Source organism: Silurus aristotelis (genome assembly GCF_946808225.1).
Source record: "Silurus aristotelis genome assembly, chromosome: 23".
In the NCBI taxonomy this organism is placed as follows: domain Eukaryota; kingdom Metazoa; phylum Chordata; class Actinopteri; order Siluriformes; family Siluridae; genus Silurus; species Silurus aristotelis.
The window spans coordinates 3221414-3243796 of record NC_139596.1 but is presented as its reverse complement, the minus strand read 5'-3'; the positions used below and the strand labels follow the sequence as shown (position 1 = coordinate 3243796).

General features: G+C 38.5%; 2 protein-coding genes across 2 annotated transcripts; both read left to right on the top strand.

The window, feature by feature from the left end:
* The first annotated feature begins 7891 nt into the window (after positions 1-7891).
* LOC310717964 (uncharacterized protein) lies at positions 7892-14081 on the top strand. Its single transcript, XM_083526417.1, has 10 exons — positions 7892-8011; positions 8898-9020; positions 9122-9214; positions 10005-10065; positions 10221-10303; positions 10690-10866; positions 12551-12824; positions 12925-12971; positions 13547-13636; positions 13844-14081. Exons 1-10 carry the CDS (start codon positions 7931-7933, stop codon positions 13994-13996), a joined length of 1182 nt encoding a protein of 393 aa, XP_083382543.1. The 5' UTR covers positions 7892-7930; the 3' UTR covers positions 13997-14081.
* Positions 14082-14217: 136 nt separating this feature from the next.
* Positions 14218-22383, top strand: LOC310717966 (uncharacterized protein). The gene is made up of 8 exons (XM_083526420.1): positions 14218-14521; positions 14727-14919; positions 15107-15287; positions 16439-16649; positions 16958-17118; positions 21480-21682; positions 22104-22182; positions 22267-22383. Exons 1-8 carry the CDS (start codon positions 14518-14520, stop codon positions 22315-22317), a joined length of 1083 nt encoding a protein of 360 aa, XP_083382546.1. The 5' UTR covers positions 14218-14517; the 3' UTR covers positions 22318-22383.

The following is a 22383-nucleotide window of genomic DNA, read 5'->3' as shown; positions in this document are numbered from 1 at the left end:
TAGCTCGCCTTCTGACAGTAGCGTAGGCGTGTGGCTGATGTTTTCACAGCCTGTATCAGATGACGAGGTTTTTTTTTTTTTTTTTGGCATTGACACAGCTATCTAACAAGTGGATCTAAGTGTGATGATTATGTTCATTGTTCATGTGTAACTAGCACATTTCTTGGCCTCATTTGACAGACTGCCTGCATTAACTTTTTATCAAGGTTTCATCAGCAGCCGATCATCTCTTGATAATACGTGGGTAAGAAGAATGGCTAACTGTGATCCAGCACCACACACTTAACTCCATATTCGTAGATTCAAACTAATGACCTTTTGTTATGGCAAAACCATAAATGCCACCACTGCCCTTATATATACTATTTAGAGTCTTAATAACCTTTTTGCCAACTTCTATCCCCTTATGAAGATCCCATGAGCATTTTGAGGTTTTATTTTTTATTAATGTATTACAAACCTAGCCATCTTTTCATCTTTCAAAGGAAGGCAATGTTGAGTCGTTCCAAGAAAGTGAACCAAAATAAATAACACTTGCCACCAACTGGTCTAAAGTCAACTTGCCATCCTGGTGTACTTTAGTTTCTTCTGTGCAAACACGGAAAAAAATCTATCTCCTTCTTGTCTCTCCTAGTTCTTGTCATTGGTAATGTATTTTTAAAGGTACAGGTGATGAAGCTCAGGATATAAAATTGTCCAAAGTATCAAATTCCACTGAATTCCCAAAACTCTCTTCAAATATCCAGTTATAGCTAACAGCTATCCAGGTGTGTACAGTGTTTTAATGCCCAGTAAAGAAAAATCTGATATTCATGGAATTCAGTCATGATTTTGGACCTGTTGTTTTACACCTGTTTTAAAACTTTTTCAATTGTGACGTTCCAGTGGCATTTCAGCTCTTTAGTTTCTGACGTTTTAGTCTTATTGGACCAAAGTATTGCAGGTATAGGTGTTATATTTCATTCACCTTATCTGTTGTAATTCCTGATGTTGTGCTGTGGCTTGTTAAAGGTTTTATAGCATTTATATATGCCAGCTGTTTCTCAATTCTGATTAGTCAGATGGTTTATCTTCCTGCTTGTTTCTGTAGTAACTACTTACACTGGAATCCTCGTATAAAATGTGGTATCAAAAAAGTTTTGGGACCAGCTCTGTTTACAGGAAAGTACTTTATTTATCTATGTCTATCACCTTAAAAAATGTCCCTTTGCACAGTTCCCAGCAATCAGTACCTGCTGCTATTCATCAAGTTCGCAGGAGCCAAATCTGGCAAGTAGTTTGGGTACGTAAATGAGATTACGTGGATTGTTCACCGAAGATCATCATGCACGAGTTGCTGAATGGTTTTGACATTTTAAGGGTTGAGCTTGCTAAAGGTGATCCTGATCTCTTGTTGTCTTCCAGTGATGTACACGTGCCACTTAAGACACCTCGAACGACTCAATGCCGTATGTCAGGTCAAACATCTTTGTGGCAGATTTGCCCAGTTTCACAGAGAATTTCACATTTGTTTTAATTTGCTGTCCATGATAAAATTACAAACGTGGTACGTGTGTGTTTGGAATAGCACCAGTTAGCACTGTTAGTCTCCAAACTTTTTGCTATCAACTCATATTTTGGATGTTCCAGGCAATCTGATTATACAGAAAACTATTACAGTATGTGCTTTTGAAAAATGAAAGACAAATTATTGTTGAATTTTCCAGCACAGGGATGCTTAATTATTTTTTTTTTTATACGTTTCAAGAGCAATTGAGGGAGTGAATGTTTTTTTGGTGTTGTACAAATGTAAAATGTAACTAGAACTTGATTTAAAACGTATAATTCTTTCAATAAATAAAAATATATTATTTACAAAATGCAATAGAATAAAATCAGAAAAACATCATACCACAGCATTGTTGCTAATGGTTAACAGCACAACCTCCATTCCTTAATTTTTTGCTATTGCTGCTATTGGTATTAAAGTTCCTATCCCAGACCTAATTCCTTGCATTTACTAAAAATATTGATTGTAATTCATTCATAAAAGTGAGAGATGTACGCAAGATAAATGAAGAAGGTTACAATCTGTACCGCACATTGGAAATTTCAGTAGCGTTGGCCAAGCGGGCAAGCTAACACCAACTGAAACCCCATCCTCCTGCATAAATATTGCACAAGTAAAAAGAATTTAGCTGCTCACTGAAACACTTCTTCTCTGGTGTTTTTCGCCTTCCAGACTTGAGGACTACTCTGCATTCTTCAAACAGGTAATTCTTAGATATTTTTCAGACTTTTACACAGAAGACATGCTGTCATACAGACAGCCAGTTGTGGATATTCTGACTGGTGTTGTAGATAATTCACTTTCACTATTACTAGTATTTTAACTGTGAACAAGGACTCAGGGATGCTTGCCTCAGTAAACGTTGTGTGCTGCTTGCAATCCTCATTCATCATTCAGCAGGTTTACACCTTATGAGTCAGCCATGACATCCATCTCAGTTACAAGACGTTATTATTTCAAATGTAACAAATGTGGTTTCTTTGTTTCTGTCTGTATACCAGCACACACACACACACACACACACACACACACACACAGACACACACACACAATGCATTTAAACTCCAGACCCGAGAATGTCATGCCATCTCTGAACTTCATGGGGAGGAAGTTACGAAATCGCATGGTGGCCCCAGCTGCTAAGCAACGTAAGTTTTGCACACACAAAACCATCCCTCAGTGTGTCATCAAAACAAATACAAAGACTGAAGTCAAAATTTTAGTTATTGAGTAAGTATATGTGATTTATGTGAACTAAAAGGCGAATTTATTTTGCTCAGGGAATGCAGGCATTTCTTAACAGACATGTCCACGAACAAAAGTCCAAAACAAAACAAGCAGGACAAGGTCAAAACCTGAAAGACAGGAAACATGGCTGCAGTGTGCCTTTAATTAGCGGAACAAGCGCTCAAGCTAAAAGAATTGAGACTAATAATGAGGTTTGTGCATAAACAATGACCAAGACATGAATAAGGAACAATGGAAGGAAAGTGTTTCAGTTTTGTTACCAGGGGAATGACCCTCCCATTCATGTGCAACTCTCAAGAGGAAAAAAGACAGTAAACAGGTACAAAAGGGGACAGGGGAGATGGTGTCATTTCAGGGGACAGAGTAATAAGCCAAAGTCCAAGCCAAAATTGAGCTAAGGAGATAAAACCATGTACAGAAACCTGGAAAAGATGATTCATTTAAAACAGAGATTCAATCAGGGACTGAATCAGGCTTGGGCAATATCAGGGAAGGATCTAAGACAGGGGTAGAAGCAATGTCAGGTACTGGGTTAAGGGCAGGAATAAGCCTTATATCTAAAAAAGAATGACCTGGATATGTCATGTGTAAAAATTGGGCTTTAATCTAAAATAGAACCAGTATTAGTGCCTGAATATAACCACGGTGCCATATAGGACCGGTGAGATGGCTTGAATTAAAATAATACATTTAAATAAAACCTGTAACAGTGTCTAGATCTAAGATGGTGACAGTGGCTAGAGCAGGACCTAAATCTGAGACAGAGGATGTAATGAGGCTTGAATTTGATTTGGGCCTGTGAGTCTGAATCTGAGTTACTGACACCAGCAGGGAGTGGATCTGGGACTGGCTTTTGCAGGATATGAATTAGAGATAGGAGCTTTAGCAGGACATTTCTGTGAGACAGGGGCAGTAGCCTTGTCTGAATTTGAGATTAGAAATTTAAGACAGGAGATGGGGCAGTAGAAGGCTTAATTGTTGCGACAGTTGTTATATGAGCAATATACAGATGTGATAAAGGGAAAAATCAGGGCCAGTGCCTCAGATATGTGCAAAACAAGATCTGAAATCAAACCATTAGCACAAGAAGGACTAATGGTTGATACAGAAGCGTGATGAAAGGTAATGATTGCCTGGATGTCAGGATTCCTGGATGTCTGGATGTCTGAGATAAGATCAGTGACAGATTGCCCTTTTTTTTGTGGGATTATTAAAAGAATAAATCTTTAGTCTTTGTTTATATTCCACCATTGTTGTTTGCAAGAATACTGTATATTAAAAATCTGATTTTTTAAAGTAAAAAAAAAAAAAATGTCTTCATTTAACACATATAAATCAAAACAGTGTAACTTAATATTCTAATAATTTAAATGAGTATGGGTATATATATTTATATATAATGGGTGGGTATTCTGGGACCAGGCCAGTAGGCCCTGCAAAAGCTGCGCTACAATATTTTCAAATATATAAAGTCACACTGGTTCAGTGTAGAAGACTGTGTTGTGTTTCAGGAGCATGGGAAAGATCCAGTCCATCTAGATGTGCTGATGAGAATAAAGGAGGTATGTCCAGAATCGTTAAATCACAACCACTATTGTGGGCGCAGAACGAGTTGCCGGGAAGCATCCAGGACCTAAGGGAAGAAGTGCAGCATCCGCCTTGTAATGTCCATAGCACACACCTTGACCAGGAAAACAATACAGGTGATCCAGGTACACAATCTACACATTCAGCTAGTTTGCAGTATATAATTTAACACCAAATATGGAGTGTGAATGTAAATGTCTACAAAGTGGTGTGGGCTATTTGGTATATTATTTAGTAGTATTTTAGCAGTACATTGGAAAAACTGGGGACATGTTCATGAAATCGAACAACACAGGCCATTATGGTGTGCCATTTTTTAAGTAACATTAGCTAACATTCACGAAATGGTGTTAATCTATTTCTTTGACTATAATTACTAACTCTACCCACGTGTCCTCAAATCCCACGTGACTAATTTACTGAACAAAAGCCATTGTGTCTGAAAAGAATGGTTTTAAAGGCAAAGTATGTTAAAAGATCACTTTATGATTTCTTATCTGATTTCAGAGAACATGTACTAAGAACCAATCAGCCGACCTGAGTTTCTACAATCAGACTTTTAATTACTAGAGTATAGTATACAATATTGTAGTATTGTATTTTATTGTATTGTATAGTATCATATTGTATCGCATAGTGTAGTTCAATTCAAACAAATTTTACAATTTACAATACAAATTGATATAGTTCTTTTAACAATGGACTTTGTCCATTAGCAGATTTAAATAAAAAATAAAAATCGGCCTATATACAGTAGTAAAATACACATCTTCATAACAACATTTTTTTTTTTGACAAATTAACAAAAAACTGTCCACTATTTATGGTAAAAAAGAACTAACAGATTTTCCTTTTTTTTTTTGTAGGTATTATTATTATTATTTTTGACTTGTCTTTCTTTTTTGTCTTGTATGTCAAACACTGGGATGAAAGTAGCGATGTGACTCGCCTTCTATCCAAAAAGAGAAAAAGTGGAGGGAGGATGGGCAAGTGAAAGAGTGCTACTGGACCAAACCAAGTTACCTTTTAAATTTTCAGATTTTCCTAGAAATTGATAGTAAATTAATAAAAACACATAAAAAAGCCCAGAACAAGATATCTTGTGATATGAAATGTAAATACATTAAATACATAATTTTCTGCAAAATGTTTATTGAGAATGGTCTTTTAAAATTAAATCTAACTAGTATCTCTTATCTTGATAAATTTGCATAGTAAACTTTTCCCTATTTATAGTGTATAAATTACAGCCCATTTGTGTAACGAAAAAGCTCAAAACTATTGCTAAATTGTAGACTCGAATAAATGGTTTGATTTAAATAAAGTGCATACATGAATAAATAAGTCTTTTTTTTTTATTCATCTATTCTTAACTTTCTTAACAAGCAAACTAACAAGGAAATATTCGATATAAATCAGGTTAATTAGAAAATCTAAACACAATTGAATAACTTTGTTAGTGGTGTAAGAATACTTTGCACTTCAGATCTATTCATAGGTGGTTGTATGTCCATTGTTTGGTTATATAATTACAGTATTTAGCAAAAAATGTGTTCTTGACAAAAGATGCAACGGATTAAAGCACGTCTTTGAGACTTTTGAGACAGCATTGTCTGAACATGAAGTGAGCAAAGAGTTTGAGGGGTGTGGAGATAGGCACTTCATTATTTCCTAACTGGAAAGACAGAAATCAAGTCAATCAGGACTAGCTGGTTTTCTACAAAGTAAAAATATGGGTCTCAGGTTATCTGGGCTTTCACATTACTTGATTGGTTTCAAATGAACCTTAATTGTATCAAGTCACTGAACTGCCCTTACTAACTTCTTTGTTTGTTCTGTTCTGCTTGACAACAAAATTATAGTGTTTTTTATTTTTGCATTAAAATTGTCATTATTTTTTTCTTCTGTAGGTTTTTTGATTTTCGGAGTTTAACATGGACAAATGGAGGGGCTTGCTCCATATTCATATAAATTAAAGTGTATCTTTTGGAGATTTAGATGTTAACTAAAGTAAAGTGTATATTACTGGCCACTTAAGATCTTCCACACAATTCTAACCCATGGAATATCTTCATGGAGTTGGCTTTGTGCACAGGTGCATTGTCATAATGGAACAGGTTTGGGTCTCCTAGTTCAATTTGAACAAATTCTAGGACCTTCTAGTAACCAATATAATTGGATTCTGTGACATTTTATGTTTTATAATGTGATATTTATAATTTGTTCATATTTATGGCATATAAATTACATTACATTTTGCATCTACCAATCAGCAATAACAATAAAACTACTGAACGGTCAAGCGAATAACAGTTGAATTGGCTCCTCTGAAGGTGTGGGGATATATGAGGCAGCAAGTGAAAAGTCAGTATTTGAAGTTGATGTGATGGAAGCAGGAAGAAATGGCTAGAGTAAGGATTTGAGTGACTATGACCAAGTGCCAAATTACATTATGTTTGCTAGAATACCGGGTTAGAGCATCTACAAAGTGTCAGTTAGTTTGGGGTGTTCTGTTTATGTAGAGGTTACTTCTTACCAAAAGTGGTCCAAGGGTGGACAATTGGTGGACCATCAACAGGGTCATTGTCTCTCAAGGTTTACTGATGGTAAGGGACAAACAAGGACCCACATTACAACTGGAATCAAGTCAGAGGTGTTTTGGTGTACAAACATAATCAGGCAGGCCGTTGTAATGTTATCACTAAAAAGTGAATGAAAAAAAACATAGAAAAAGTCAAAGTGTGTTTGCTTTCTGGAGGTGTCTGGAAATGTGGTGGCGCTTCATGGCTGAGGAAAAGTAGAATCAAATGGAATAGCTTCAAGCGCTGGATAAATTCAGACCACCCCATTGATCACAGCAATACTCGACCCAAAGGTATCAGTCAATTTCTCACTTGTGACCCTTTGCATACAAGTTATTTGCTTTAAATGTAATTGTTTTTGTGCTTTCATTCCCAGAACCCAATGTGCCTTCAGTTAGCACTAGAGTGAAAGATCGAGAGGATGATACACCAACGGACATGAAGATTTTCATACCATATGATTCCGCTAAACTGTGTATAACCCAAGTATGAAAACACTCAGTTATCTCATATTAAAATTTCATCCAGTGTGGGTTTCTATTTTGCATTAGACTTAGACTCAATACAATGTCAGTGTTTTCCTGGTGAACACACACTTTATTGTTTGAAGGCTTTTGATTCCCTTGACCTTTTTTCCAGTTTTCACATGATAGTCATGTGATGCTTCATCCTTTCTAGACACAGCATTTAAACCTACCCGGATATTTTTTCTCAAAAACCAATAACCTTAAGTGTAGATTTATTAACAGAATAAAGACTTTTAACAAACTACTACAAACTAGAAATTTTTAATCCAGAATAATCCTAAATTAGTAAGCAGTAAGAAACACATGATTTTTCATGCCATGGGGTCATCACATACTTTTAACGCATTGCATATATTTAGGACGTTTGCCAGTTTACAGAACTAAACCAGGCCTACCACTATTCTCTCCCAATCATCTCCCACCAGATCGCTGACGACATGCTCGCTATGAAGAGCAGGCATCTTGAGATGGTTCAAGAGCTGGAGGAGAACTTCCTTATTGCATCACAGGAGAACCAGGTAACACCGTAAACCCTTTACATAGATGTGAGAATCATGGATCCTTACAGTACAGATTTATTTTACAACAAAATGACTCACGTTGTTTTAAAAAAACGAGGTGGTTTTAAAAAGTTTAGACACTAGAATGCCACAGATCTGGTCACTTTCTGGTCACTGAATGTCCTCCCTCATTTGCCCAGTTTCACACAGAATTTTATGTTTGCACTTTGTTCTAACTTGTTGTCCATTATGAAATCGCAGACGTGGTAATGCACTTGGTCAGAATAGCACCAGTTGCACAGCTCCTGCTGTATGCAGTACAATGTCTATTGGCACACTGACTTATGAATATTGACACGCCCTTTAACTGTGCGTGCAGTCTTGTTCTTCCATCTGTTGACATGTTATAAAGCTGGTCTCGAAACTTTTCGATACCACCTAGTACACAATGAAAAAATACTTTTTATTTTTAAGTATTTTAATATTAGTCATTTATAAGACCAACACTGAAATAAATAAAAAAGTTACAATCTATTCTATAAAGATTTCTAAAAGTCACCAGACCCCAAATTAAGAATCATGAATATAAATATTGCCAACTTTATTTATTTATTTATTTATTTTTATTAAATAAAATATAATATTTAGTAGATTCTGGCACTGCAATGCTTCTGCTCTATTATTAAACCTGAAATAAAGCCAAAACCCTAATTTTATTTAAATAATGTTTTCTTTCATTTCCTAAGAATGTTCTTTATTATTATAGAAACTGTTTAGGTTTTTTTTTGTGTCTCAGAGAGGTGCAAGAAAGAAATCAAATGCCCTGAATAAACCCAAATGATCTCATAAAGCTAGAACCATTGTATCCTGTGCAGCTGCAGCATATATGTCTGTTCCCGGGTAGGAAAAAACAGTGCACAAAATCAGAACCTATTACCAGAACAAGCTGAATGCTCTGAAGAGGGTTTTGCATCTATACCAGGAGAAGGTGGAGAGAAGAAATCTACTGTGGGATGAGAAGATCAAGGTGAACACTACTTCTTTGGAATTTCCTGAAGCTAATATGCAATATTACTTTATTCATGTATGTTTTTTATATATTGGTATATCTGCTTACTTGTCCTTCAGATTTTGCAGAGTGTGAATGAGAGGCTGCAGGACAAGCAGAAGGCATTGCAGGAGAGAAACAGACATGACTCGGCAACCTGGGAGAGAGAAAAGGTAACGGCATGTTAAACAAGTGACCTATGACACTAAAAAAAAAAAAAAAAAAACATGCCTTGTGTAAAACTTGCAAAAGGTGTTTAAGTTGGAGATTTCTTTCTGACCCTGTGATCCAGTTCATTCCAAAACAGGATTTAGATGTGGTGACTGGGCAGAATATTCCATGATAAATAACCTTCCGAATGTATTCCAATAACACTTCTCTTGTTGTATGGTGATGTCAGTTCTGAGAAATCACAGTTCAGATTAAATTGCATGGTGTTGAAGCATGGAATGGTAGCCATGTAGGTTCAGTTTTCCCTTCACCCAAGATTAAGTCTCCAACCTTCTCTGCTCCAAACCAACCATCAAGCTTCCAATTCCATATTTGACTGTAGGGGTGAGACAGTCTGATAATATCTTCTCTCCTGTTTTCCGTCCTTCATAAGATCTTCTGTTAGAGACAAAATTGTCAAATGTTATATTACCTCATCTGTCTACAGAACTTTCATAAAGTCAGACTTCGTCCATATCTTATATGTTTTTAGATTTTATTTAGTTTGTTGCATAAAACCCTACAAGGAACATGCATGTGTTTTCAAAACCATTGGGTGTTTCCAGACTTTTGACAGGCACCATATTAATTTTATATACTGTGGCAAGGACTCCCTGAGATGGAAAGAAGAAACCTTGAAAGGAACCAGACTGAAAAGGGAACACCAAATGTCTTTCAATATGTGTGATCAGGACAAAAAAGAGAATATACTCAAAAAAAAAAACATCACAAATATCCTTTTCCCTCTTTCAGAGCAAGATAATGGAGCTCTTCTCTTCACGTTTAGATCAGCTTCACAACCACCAAGCGTCCAGTAGGTTGACTGGTTGATCTACACTTTACACCTCTTCTACCTTCTCATACTCCTTTTTTAAATTTTCATATTATTTTCTCTTTTTTACAATAAAATAAATCACTGTATGGAATGGAAAGAAAATAATGACAATCGATGAAACTGATGTATTTTAGCACTCCAGGAGCTGCAGATGACCAGGACGGAGATGGGACGTGTTCAGGAAATGCTGCAGAATTCAAAAGAGCATCAAGCAAAGGTAACTGAAAAAATAAATAAATAAATAAAAAACACTTTTTAACCATCGTTTATCTTCTATGGAATAAATATGTTTTTAAAATGAATACAATCCACATTTTCCTGTTTTTATTTTATTTTAGTAATTTGCTTTTAATGGCATCTACTTAATGCCATTAATGTTGCCATTGATGCCACTGATTAACTTAATTTTTACTTATATGATCATGAGCTCACCTAAAAATATGTATAGAATGTAAGTAAATCATTAATAACAAAAAAAAATTATAAAATGAAACATACATAACATACATAATTTAATTTCTTCCAGTTTTGCTGGAAAAAAAAATCAGTAAAAATGGGCATTACAAATATCTGTGCATCTTCTGTATTTTTATGATTTTCCAGGAATGTGTTGACTCGGGTGCACCTTTAGAGGGAGCCAAAGCGCGCTTGGAGGTTCTGAGAGAGAGTTTGTACAAAAAAGAACGGGAGATCTCAATGCTGATCGATGGAGGAGGAGAAGTCCTGAACGGTGTGGCACCATCAGCATACACTCGTCTACTTGCTGCCGTCATACGCCAGGTGGGATGGAAGTAAAGAAACTACAGAAACATGAATCTGTCATTGATTGTTTATATAATTGTTACTTAATCTATTTATTGAATTATACACTGCCCATCCAAAAAAACTCACCACCTGGAGCCTCCTATTAGATCATTACTGCATGGATGGTTATGTTTCAGCTGGCAACCCTAACTGATGCAGTGAGTAGCTTTTCATTTCGTAAACAACCATGTCTGAAGACTCATCCTGTGGTCGTGGAAAATATAATAATGTTTCAGAAGAGTCAAATTATTGGCATGCATCAATCAGAAAAAAAAATCTAAGGAGATGAAACTGAAACTACTAAAATTGGGTTAAGAACTCTCCAACGCATAATTAAAAGGAAGGATAGTGGGGAATCGTCATCTTCAAGGAAGAAATGTGTCGGAGAAATATCTTGAATGATCGTGATCGCCGATCTCTTAAACGTTTGGTGAAATCGAATCGTAAAAAAACAACAACAGTAAAGAGCATTTCCACATGCACAATACGAATGGAACTCAAGGGATTTGGACTAAACAGCATTGTAGCCTTAAGAAATTCACTTATCAGTGAGGTTAATCTGAATAAAAGGCTTCAATTTGCTAAGGAGCATAAACATTGGACTCTGGAGCAATGGAAGAAGGTCATGTGGTCTGATGAGTCCAGATTTACCGTGTTCTAGAGTGATGGGCGCATCAGGGTAAGAAGAGAGGTAGATGAACTGATGCAACCATCATGCATAGTGCCTACTGTACAAGCCTGTGGGGGCAGTGCTATTGTCTGGGGTTGCTGCAGTTGGTCAGGTCTCGGTTCAGCAACGTTATGTGCCCAAAGAATGAGGTCAGCTGACTACCTGTATATACACTGAATGACCAGGTTATGCAATCAATCGATTTTTTCTTTCCTAATGGCATGGGCATATTCCAAGATGACAATTCCAGGATTCATCAGGCTTAAATTGTAAAAGAGTGGTTCAGGGAGCATGATATATAATTTTTACACATGTATTGGCCACCACAGAGTTCAAACATTTTTTTTGCTGGGCAGTGTATTTATGAAATAATTTTAATTTAAAACTCCATGCACATAAATTAAATTGATATGCATTTTTTTGCATTTTATAATTGGAAATAACATCAAGAAAAGCAACCTATCATACTGCAGTATCCCACTGTTAACTAGCTAATATCAGGGTGTTTACAAATGTCAGTATTTTTTATGAATTACTAATAATTGACAAGTTGTCCATTATTCATTGATGTTTCATTGCACAGCAGCTACCTGAATATTTTCTGGTTTGATATGAGTCGTAGCCACAAACATACCTATATTATTATTACCAACGTAGATGTGCTCTAAGCAGTAAGCATTTAATTTCATCTCAAAGGTTTTCAGTAGGTTTGAGGTAAGATCTCTATAGCAGGTCACTCAAGATCTTTCACAACAACCCGTATAAACTATATTTTTATGGAGCTGGTATTGAGCGCAGGGGCATTGTCATGCTGGAACAGGTTTGGGTGAAGTAGTCACAGTGAAGGGAAAATTGAATGCTACCAGATCCAAAGACATCCTAAGTTTGGGGAAGAACCACATATGGCTGGATAATTCATAATTTTGGCCATATAGTGTAATTCACCTATTTATGATTAAGCTGTATTTTATGGTTAAACCTCTTCTACAGGCTCATCTTGTCTATGCAGAGGTCAGTGAGGCAAAACAGCAGTTTGACATGATGGCAGAAGGCAACCGCAAAACTCTTGCTGATGTTAGAAACAAAGTAACTTCCACTCAGGAAAACCAAACAGATATGGAAAACGTAGAACCAAGTAATAGGAAGGACCAATCAGAAATCATTACGCGCGATCAGGTGACTCAAGCGGTTGACTTGCAGAAGCATGAAGTCTTGCAGTTAGCATTGGACTGCATCAAAATGGGGGTTACACCCACCATTAATGGTAACCAAACCAACAACACTAAAAAAAGCATATAAAAGTGTTATTGCAAATGACTCGTGTTGCCAATTTCTTAATGAAATATCTGATATTACATTACCAGGGCCTGTCAGTGAGGACGATGTGGCAGCGTTGGATGAGAGTGTGAAAGTATGCATGCAAAAACACACTACACAAAACCCACATTCGTGTACCATCAAGATTTAAGTCAAATTCAAGATTAAAATCAAATCAAGTCTCATGAAGTGTAACAGAACATCATAGCTGATTTGTTACACTCCATGAGACTTGATTTGTCCACATTTTTCTGTTATTGAATGAGACTGAGATCACTTTATAAGAAACATATAGAATTCTAGCCAGAAGTCATGCTTTCTAGAAAACAACAGAATAATGCTGGGCTAAATTTGTTCTAGAATTGTCTCTGTGTAAATTTATATCTTATTCAGCCTATTTTGTTTATACAACTGAGCAATTGAGGGCCTTGATTAGGGCCCAGCACTGGTAGCAGTGGTGGTGCTGTGTTTTTGAACTTACAACCCTCAGATCAGAAGTTCATTCTCTGTTGTTTAAGTTGACCTATTTTAAATCCTTGTTTTCCAAAATATCACTCAATCGCATGGCATCGTAATAATATGTAAAGTTTGTCATTTATAATAACAGGATAGAATTTGACATCTGTCCACCAATTTCTATGTGATCATCAATCCAATCTGATTTCCCAGAAATTTGAGGAAAACTTCAAACACGGCGATGTCTCGAATTTAGAGGTGGGGAAGAGTGTAGGCCAGCAGCTTCTACTCCTGCAAGCTGAGGTGAGAATGCTGTGGACGGTTCATGTAAAATTGAGCATACATTCATGAAGTAAATGAATAAGCTTGTTTTTTGGCAGACATGAGTCTAATACTAGAATATAGTAAAGATCAGTGATATAAATGCAGGATTTACTTCATGATAGACAGACATGGTTACAAGAACAATATTCAAGGCTGTTTGATTTCCTTTTGTGCTTTTTGTTGCAGCTGAAACAGATTAAGGAAGAGAACAAGAAAATGACTGAGTACTACACAGCAGAACGGACTCTTAGAAAGAAGTACTACAACATAGTGGAGGACATGAAAGGCAGAGTTTTTGATACATATCACAGTGACACCATTGACATCTGGTTTATATAGGAAAGGTTGTATTGTTAGTCTTTTATATTAATGAGGTTCAAAAGAAACATATTCAACATGTGATTGCTTGAACTAGGGCTCAGCATTCGATTAAATTAAATTGATTTTTATTTCCATAGTGATTTAAACAACGGACGTCGTCCAAAAGCAGCTAACGAGCATACTATTCTTTAAAACATCATTATAGGATAGTTAGATATTCATATTTGTTTAATATAAAGCATAGGAGGTCTATGCATAAGCAGGGTGCATGATGCAGCTCTTTAAAATCCTCAAAATCCAAAAAATCTGTGAAATCCAAAAAAATGTGGAAGAATCCCAGAATGTTCCCTATTTGGCTTTTATAATATAATATCAGTGGTTATCAAATCATTTAACTGGCATTTCCAGATTATGTGTGGTGTGGAAGTAGGTGTGTGATGGTGCAACATCCAGTGTGCCCCACCTGTTGCCCTTAGGTCCCTAGGATAGGCTCTGGGCACCATCTCGACCCTCTGTAGGATAAACGGTATAGAAAAAAAATGGGTAAATTGATTTTCTGCCTTTTATTGGGCTTATCAATTACACAAGTATGTAGAAATAGCAGGCACCTACACAGGGTTTAACAATTACACCTGCTTGTATTTTCTAATTAAGTAAAAACCCAGCCATTATTTAGTTTATTACTACTATTTAGGCCTATAATTAGTTCAAACCCTGGCATTAAGTTTTCTACATGAATTCAAAACAGGTAAAATCCGGGTGTTTTGCCGTATACGGCCTCAGACCCGGGCAGAGCTGGCGAAGGGCAGCAACACCATTGTGTCATGTTTGGACGATTACTCAGTGATCCTGGAAACCCCACGAGGGCCTCGAGAGTTTCAGTTTGACAGGATCTTCACCACAGAGCACACACAGGATGATGTGTTTCAGGAGTCTAGCAGGTAAGCCAGCAAATATACCGATGTATTTTTTAATTATTTCACCACATCAAGAAACAATTGCAGTCTTGTTTCACAGATGTTGAAAAAGAGCAATGGTTTTCTGTATTTCGTAGGTTATTATAATTATTATAATTATTATTATTATTATAGATATACTGTATTGTGAGATTGTATTCCCACTCTAAAGGCTAATTCAATCAGCAATCGATGGCTTCAATGTGTGCATCTTTGCCTATGGACAAACCGGCTCGGGGAAAACTTTTACTATGTTGGGGGACAGAGAGCAGAAAAACCCTGGAATCATCCCTAGGACTTTTACTAGAATCTTTGAAATCATCCAAGAGAATGAGACAAAATTTGAATTCAAGGTAAACATTCTGTCTGACTTGCAGATTATTTCGCTTTTTAACCACATAGCGTTTCTCTTACTCCTTTTTATCACATGGAACAAAGAGAAAATAGTGTAAAGACAGTATATATGAGACCCAAACTGTATGCAACCAAGAGCAAAAGCAACACACTATGGTGAAGAACAACATACTATAGTCACTACATTTAAATTGCACTGAATAACAATTAAGAAAAAATTTGAATCTGGGTTCTTCCTAAAAAGCCAATAATTGAATGCTGAACATGGAACTGGTATTAAATAAAAAAATAAAAAATAAAAAAAAGGGATTCCTAGATCTATGCTGCCCAGGGCAGGGTCAATGTAGAGCCAGTCTAGGATTACGATTGGGTTAGGTTGGAAAGCCCTGTTCCTGGCAGCCACTCTACTGTTGATGGTGCAGGTTGGTGCAGGTTGATCAGAGTCAGGTTAGTCATTAATAAAGAAATAATACAAGATATTACAAGCTGTCCTGGCATCCCTGACCTCATCTTCCAGAGGATTTAAGAAACCAAGCAGGCTGTCTTGAAGCTGGGTTATGCCAATAGGTCACCTGGTGCTTGTGGTAGCTGCTTGAAATCCCTTTTAGTCGGAAATATAAAAAAGGCACTTGGAATTTCTGATATACATCTGGTTTTAATAGTCAGTGCAAATGACTTAGGGATGCGGGGACCAATCAGCACAATGATGCCACACCCCATTAGTCAGCTTGATGGACAGCTTCTAAGAGAAGTAATCAGAACTTCTGCTGTTTTTAGCTGTAGTTTCTGCCTGCCCTTAATCAAATCATTTAAAATTAAACAAAAAGGAGCAATACTTTCACTGTTTTTGAACAAGGACAAGAAAGCGGTGGTGCTCAGGTTCAAGATGGAAAAAACAGAACAATTATGTAGAACCAGGTTGAAACGTGGATTAGTTTAGTTTCAGTTCTTTTCTCTTTTCTTTTCTTCTTTTACAATGTGCCTCTTCTTATGTAATTATCCATTTATGTATTGAGAATTCTAAACTAGAAAGAAATGCATGCTTGGAAACCTCGGTTGTTTTTAGCTTTATTTTAATGCATTTGAAGTGTCCCACCACTTAGATAATCATCATTCTCATCTTTGTTCTCGTTCTCTATGCCACGTCCAGGTCTTGGCTTCTATGTTGGAGTTGTATAACGATCGGCTACAGGACCTTTTTGTGAGCCCGTCTGAGGCGGTGTCAAAACGCATTGAGATTAAAAAGGACAAAAAGGGGCTTGTATTTGCCCAAGGAGCAGAGGCAAAGGAAGCGACTAGTGCTGGCGAGCTCTTTGCTCTCTTTGAGCTATCCTCTGCCAACCGCCATATTTCAGCTACCAGTATGTTTCAGGGAAATTTGCTACAAATGCATATTATGCTATATACATCATTGTTCAAATACTCTTTCCCTCGCTAGCTACCACATAGCATGATATAATCATTGGTAAATCAATTAAGGATGCTGTATTCTACTACTGTATATTTAAGCCCATTGTTTTGTAACGAAACTTGAATGAAATGTGAGCACGGGAACAGACTAGCCAAACTATCACCCTTGATTATTTTCTGCTAGGGATCATGTTGACTACCTGAACTTTAATTGTTGTAAATTGTATTGGTGATTTTGCTGTGTGGTTGGACCTTACAGAAATGAACATAGAAAGCTCTCGCTCTCACCTGATAATCAGCATCATGCTGGAAAGTCGCAACCTGGCCAACGGCAGTATGACGTTCGGCAAGTTGAACCTTGTTGACCTGGCAGGAAGTGAGAGAGCAGCAAAGACAGGAGCAAAAGATGACCAGCTGAAGGTGATGATAATAAGTTCATTTAATGAAAGAAAATATATTATCATTGATCTTATAGATGAAATAACAGCTTGAATAGAGGCTTTTAAAAAGTTAGCAAACTGCAATTAATGTATGTTTTGTCTAAACTGTTGATTATGAGGCTTACTTCCCAGTTTCTGCATGAAGCCACTCCAGACCTCTGTTGTTAAATGGCCCCCTGGTCACTCGCAGTATTTTCTCTATAATATATAGTATAATTCTCTATGACTAGGTGCTATGTCGGGGTCCCCACAAAGTAAAATTCTGACACGATAAGTTTGTGACTTTATGAGGGGGTCTCGGTTTACCAATGGTGTGTAAGTGTGTGAAGAATGCCCAGTGTGCTTGACGGTAGTTTTTTACGATCTTGATATATTCAATGTTCTTGTTATTACCTAACATTTCTATGAACAAGTCAATGGAATCTAGAGATGTGAGGGGGCACCACTGGTTAAATGCTTTCTCAGTGTATTGCTCTATGCCTTGGGACTCTGGGTGGAGAGGGGGTATACACGGTTAATAGAGGGGCATGGGTCTTGCTTGATTGCACTTGCTTGAGCCCACTGGCTTTTGCTTTGCTAAACACCTCAATGAAGTGAAGATACTTTGCAGGAATTGTCACTTCAGATTTATGGATCTGAGCTCAGATTGGCAGTTGAATATTAGTGGAGGAAGCATGGAAATGATTGGCAGGTGATTGACAAGTAAACAGTTAATCTGAAGGTCATGAATCTGCATCCATGGAAGGCTCAGTACACTGAAAACTTGGTGGTGAAGGTAAAAAAAAAGAAGTTATATACTCTATTGGGGTAACCCAGCCATTAGGGGGGCACAAGCCAGTGCACTCTTAGTGCCGGTCCCAAGCCCGGGTAAATGGGGAGGGTTGCGTTAGGAAGGACATCCAGCGTAAAACATGTGCCAAATCAAATATGCGGATCACAAATGAGAATTTCATACCGGATCGGTCGAGGCCCGGGTTAACAACGACCGCCACAGGTATCGTTAGCCGACAGGGTACCGGTGGAAATTGGGCTACTGTTGGCCGAAGGAGGAGAAGGAGAGGAGGAAGACGTCTACAGAGACAGCGGGAAAAGGAGCAGTGTAGGAGAGTAGAGGTTCGGGTTGGTACTTTAAATGTTGGTTCTATGACGGGTAAAGGGAGAGAGGTAGCTGATATGATGGAGAGGAGAAACGTAGATATGCTGTGTGTTCAGGAGACCAAGTGGAAAGGGAGTAAGGCCAGGAACATTGGAGGTGGGTTTAAACTGTTTTATCATGGTGTGGATGGAAAGAGAAATGGTGTAGGGGTGATTCTGAAGGAAGAGTACAGTAAGAGTGTAGTGGAGGTGAAGAGAGTTTCTGATAGGGTGATGATCGTGAAGGTGGAGGTTGAAGGGATGATGATAAATGTCATCAGTGCCTATGCTCCACAAGTTGGCTGTGAGATGGAGGAGAAGGAAAGATTCTGGAGTGAATTAGATGAAGTGGTAGATGGTGTACCTAGGCAAGAACGATTGGTGATTGGGGCAGACTTTAATGGGCATGTAGGTGAAGGGAACAGAGGTGATGAGGAGGTGATGGGTAGGTATGGTTTCAAGGAGAGGAATGTGGAAGGGCAGATGGTGGTAGATTTTGCTAAAAGGATGAAAATGGCAGTGGTGAACACGTATTTTAAGAAGAAGGAGGATCATAGGGTGACGTATAAGAGTGGAGGAAGGTGCACACAGGTGGATTATGTTCTGTGTAGGAGATGCAACCTGAAGGAGATTGGAGACTGTAAGGTGTTGGCGGGGGACAGTGTAGCTAGACAGCATCGGATGGTGGTCTGTAGGATGGTTTTGGAGGCGAAGAAGAGGAGGAGGAAAGTAAGGATTGAAAGAAGAATAAGATGGTGGAAACTGAAGGAGGAAGAGTGTAGTGTGAGGTTCAGGGAAGAGGTCAGACAGGGACTTGGTGGTGGTGAAGAGGTGCCGGATGATTGGGCAACTACTGCAGGAGCGATGAGGGAGGCAGCTAGAAAAGTACTTGGTGTGACATCTGGAAATAGAAAGCAAGACAAGGAGACGTGGTGGTGGAATGAGGAAGTGCAGGAGAGCATTAGGGGAAAGAGGTTGGCAAAACAGAAGTGGGATCGACAGAGTGATGGGAAAAGTAGGCAGGAGTACAAGGAGATGCGGCAGCAGGTAAAAAGGGATGTGGCGAAAGCCAAGGAAAAGGCATATGAGGAGCTGTATAAGAGGTTGGACACTAAGGAAGGAGAAAAGGATTTGTACCGATTGGCCAGGCAGAGGGACCGAGCTGGGAAGGATGTACTGCAAGTTAGAGCAATAAAGGATGGAGAGGGAAATGTGTTGACTAATGAGGAGAGTGTGTTGAGAAGATGGAGGGAGTATTTTGAGCAGCTGATGAATAAGGAAAATCAGAGAGAGAGAAGGTTGGAGGATGTGGAGTTGGTGAAGCAGGATGTAGATAGGATTAGTAAGGAGGAAGTGAGAGCAGCGATTAAGAGGATGAAGAATGGAAAGTCGGTTGGACCAGATGACATACCAGTAGAAGCGTGGAGATGTTTAGGAGAGATGGCAGTGGAGTTTTTAACCAGATTGTTTAACAGGATTTTGGAAGGGGAGAGGATGCCTGAGGAATGGAGAAGGAGTGTGCTGGTACCGATCTTTAAACATAAGGGAGATGTGCAGACCTGCAGTAACTACAGGGGAATTAAGTTGATCAGTCACACCATGAAGTTATGGGAAAGAGTAGTGGAAGCCAGGCTGAGAGAAGAGGTGACCATCTGTGAGCAACAGTATGGTTTCATGCCGAGGAAGAGCACCACAGATGCCTTATTTGCTTTGAGGATGTTGATAGAGAAGTATAGAGAAGGACAGAAGGAGCTGCATTGTGTATTTGTAGATTTAGAGAAAGCGTACGACAGGGTGCCGAGAGAGGAGTTGTGGTATTGTATGAGGAAGTCAGGTGTGTCAGAGAAGTATGTGAGGGTGGTGCAGGACATGTATGAGGACAGTGTGACGGCAGTGAAGTGTGCAGTAGGTACGACAGACTGGTTCAGGGTGAAGGTTGGACTGCATCAAGGATCGGCCCTGAGCCCTTTCCAGTTTGCAGTGGTGATGGACAGGTTGACGAACGAGGTCAGACAGGAGTCTCCCTGGACTATGATGTTTGCAGATGATATTGTGATTTGTGGTGAGAGTAGAGAGCAGGTTGAGAAGAGCCTGGAGAGGTGGAGATATGCACTTAAGAGAAGGGGAATGAAAGTCAGACAGAGTACATGTGTGTGAATGAGAGGGAGGGCAGTGGAGTGATGCGGTTGCAGGGAGAAGAGGTGGAGAAGGTGGAGGAGTTCAGGTACCTGGGGTCAACAGTGCAAAGTAATGGAGAGTGTGTTAGAGAAGTAAAGAAAAGAGTGCAGGCAGGGTGGAGTGGGTGGAGAAGAGTGACAGGAGTAATTTGTGATAGTAGGGTATCTGCAAGAATGAAAGGGAAAGTTTATAGGACTGTGGTGAGACCTGCGATGTTGTATGGATTAGAAACAGTGGCATTGAGTAAAAGACAGGAGATGGAGCTGGAGGTAGCAGAGCTGAAGATGTTAAGGTTTTCGTTGGGAGTGACGAGGATGGACAAGATTAGAAATGAGTTTATTAGAGGGACAGCACATGTAGGATCTTTTGGTGACAAGGTGAGGGAGGCGAGATTGAGATGGTTTGGACATGTGCAGAGAAGGGACACGAATTATATTGGTAGAAAAATGCTGAAGATGGAGCCACCAGATAGGAGGAAAAGAGGAAGGCCAAGGAGGAGGTTCATGGATGTGGTGAGGGAAGACATGCAGGTAGTTGGTGTGAAAGAGGCAGATGTAGAGGACAGGGTGGTATGGAGACGGATGATCCGCTGTGGCGACCCCTAATGGGAGCAGCCGAAAGAAGAAGAAGAAGAAGAAGAAGAAGAAGATATACTCTATTGGGGTATAGTGCTGACATGGAGGGTATAGATCCCTTTATGATGGCTGGCTGCTGGTATGAGGGAAGTTTAGCACAAATTCCACTGGACTGTGATTTGCAAAAAGTGTTCAAAGGAGGTCAGGTGCTGGCATTCAAGGGACCAGACAGTGATACACAGGCCCACACCTTGCCTGTAAGCAAACTGGTCAAATTGGGCTATAATCTGTCCCCATTCACAAACACCACCCATGTATTAGTTCATGTATTCAGAGTAGGGTGGATAGATATAACCTAAATCTTTGTCTTTGTGCCACCTACTGACTTATAATGCAGGAGTCTTTCTTTTGTAGATATGAATAAAAAGATATTGTTTCTGTGTGTGTTGTGCAGGAGGCTAATTCTATCAATAAGTCTCTGAGTGCTCTGGGTGACGTGATCTCAGCTCTGGCTTTGGAGCAAGCTCACGTTCCCTACCGCAACAACAAGCTGACACAGCTCATGCAGGACTCACTGGGGGGCAATTCCAAAACTCTCATGTTCCTCAATATCTCTCCTTCTGACTGCAACTTGGACGAGACCCTTACCTCACTCATGTAAGACACAAACACATATATACACATATTTTCTATTCCTTTTTTCAAAAGTTTTTTTTGGAGGGTTCCAATTGTATAAAAGGGTTTTATTTGGAACTTCCCCACATTGTGTAATATTAGAAAATGGAAATGAACTCATTTTGCAGTGTTTACACGGAATCTACACGGAGTGTTCCAAAAACTTGAAAAGGGGAACTATAGTGAGAAGTTGCATAAGTTTTCAGAAGATAGCTATTCAAACAACAACGTGATGTCAACATCATTACCAATTCAAGAGAATATAGAGGGGCTAAAAACAGCAAGGCACTGTTTTTGTGAAAGGCAACCCTCTGTTTTATGATTTTTAAGTCTTTTAAGTGCTCTCTAAGCATTCCATCTGAAGCAATGGCCAAACATATATGTATACACACTCCCTACTCAGATATGCCTCCAGAGTAAAGGCCATCACCAACCATGCACAAAAGAATATGGAGAGCAAAGAAATCGCTCAACTGAAAGAGGTCTGTATTACTACTGTAAATTTCATCTTACTTCTACTGTTCTACTCTGTTTTATTTCTATTTTAAGCATATTTTTACCTTTAGGTGATTTTCAGACTAAAATCTGGACAAGCTGTGGAAGAGGAAGACATATGAATGAAGATCCCACAAATACAATAAAGATCCTCCTTCTTTATTGTTTATTAATCTTACAGCGTTTTT

What these genes read in the sequence shown, in the direction of transcription:
- LOC310717964 (XM_083526417.1), top strand. Translation starts at nt 7,931, where the DNA reads ATGCTCGCTATGAAGAGCAGGCATCTTGAGATGGTTCAAGAGCTGGAG. An exon ending in TTGCATCACAGGAGAACCAG is followed by an intron (nt 8,012 to 8,897) that starts GTAACACCGTAA and finishes GTTCCCGGGTAG; the next exon opens with GAAAAAACAGTGCACAAAAT. An exon ending in TCACAACCACCAAGCGTCCA is followed by an intron (nt 10,066 to 10,220) that starts GTAGGTTGACTG and finishes GATGTATTTTAG; the next exon opens with CACTCCAGGAGCTGCAGATG.
- LOC310717966 (XM_083526420.1), top strand. An exon ending in CCGCCATATTTCAGCTACCA is followed by an intron (nt 16,650 to 16,957) that starts GTATGTTTCAGG and finishes TGGACCTTACAG; the next exon opens with AAATGAACATAGAAAGCTCT. An exon ending in GAGACCCTTACCTCACTCAT is followed by an intron (nt 21,683 to 22,103) that starts GTAAGACACAAA and finishes CTCCCTACTCAG; the next exon opens with ATATGCCTCCAGAGTAAAGG.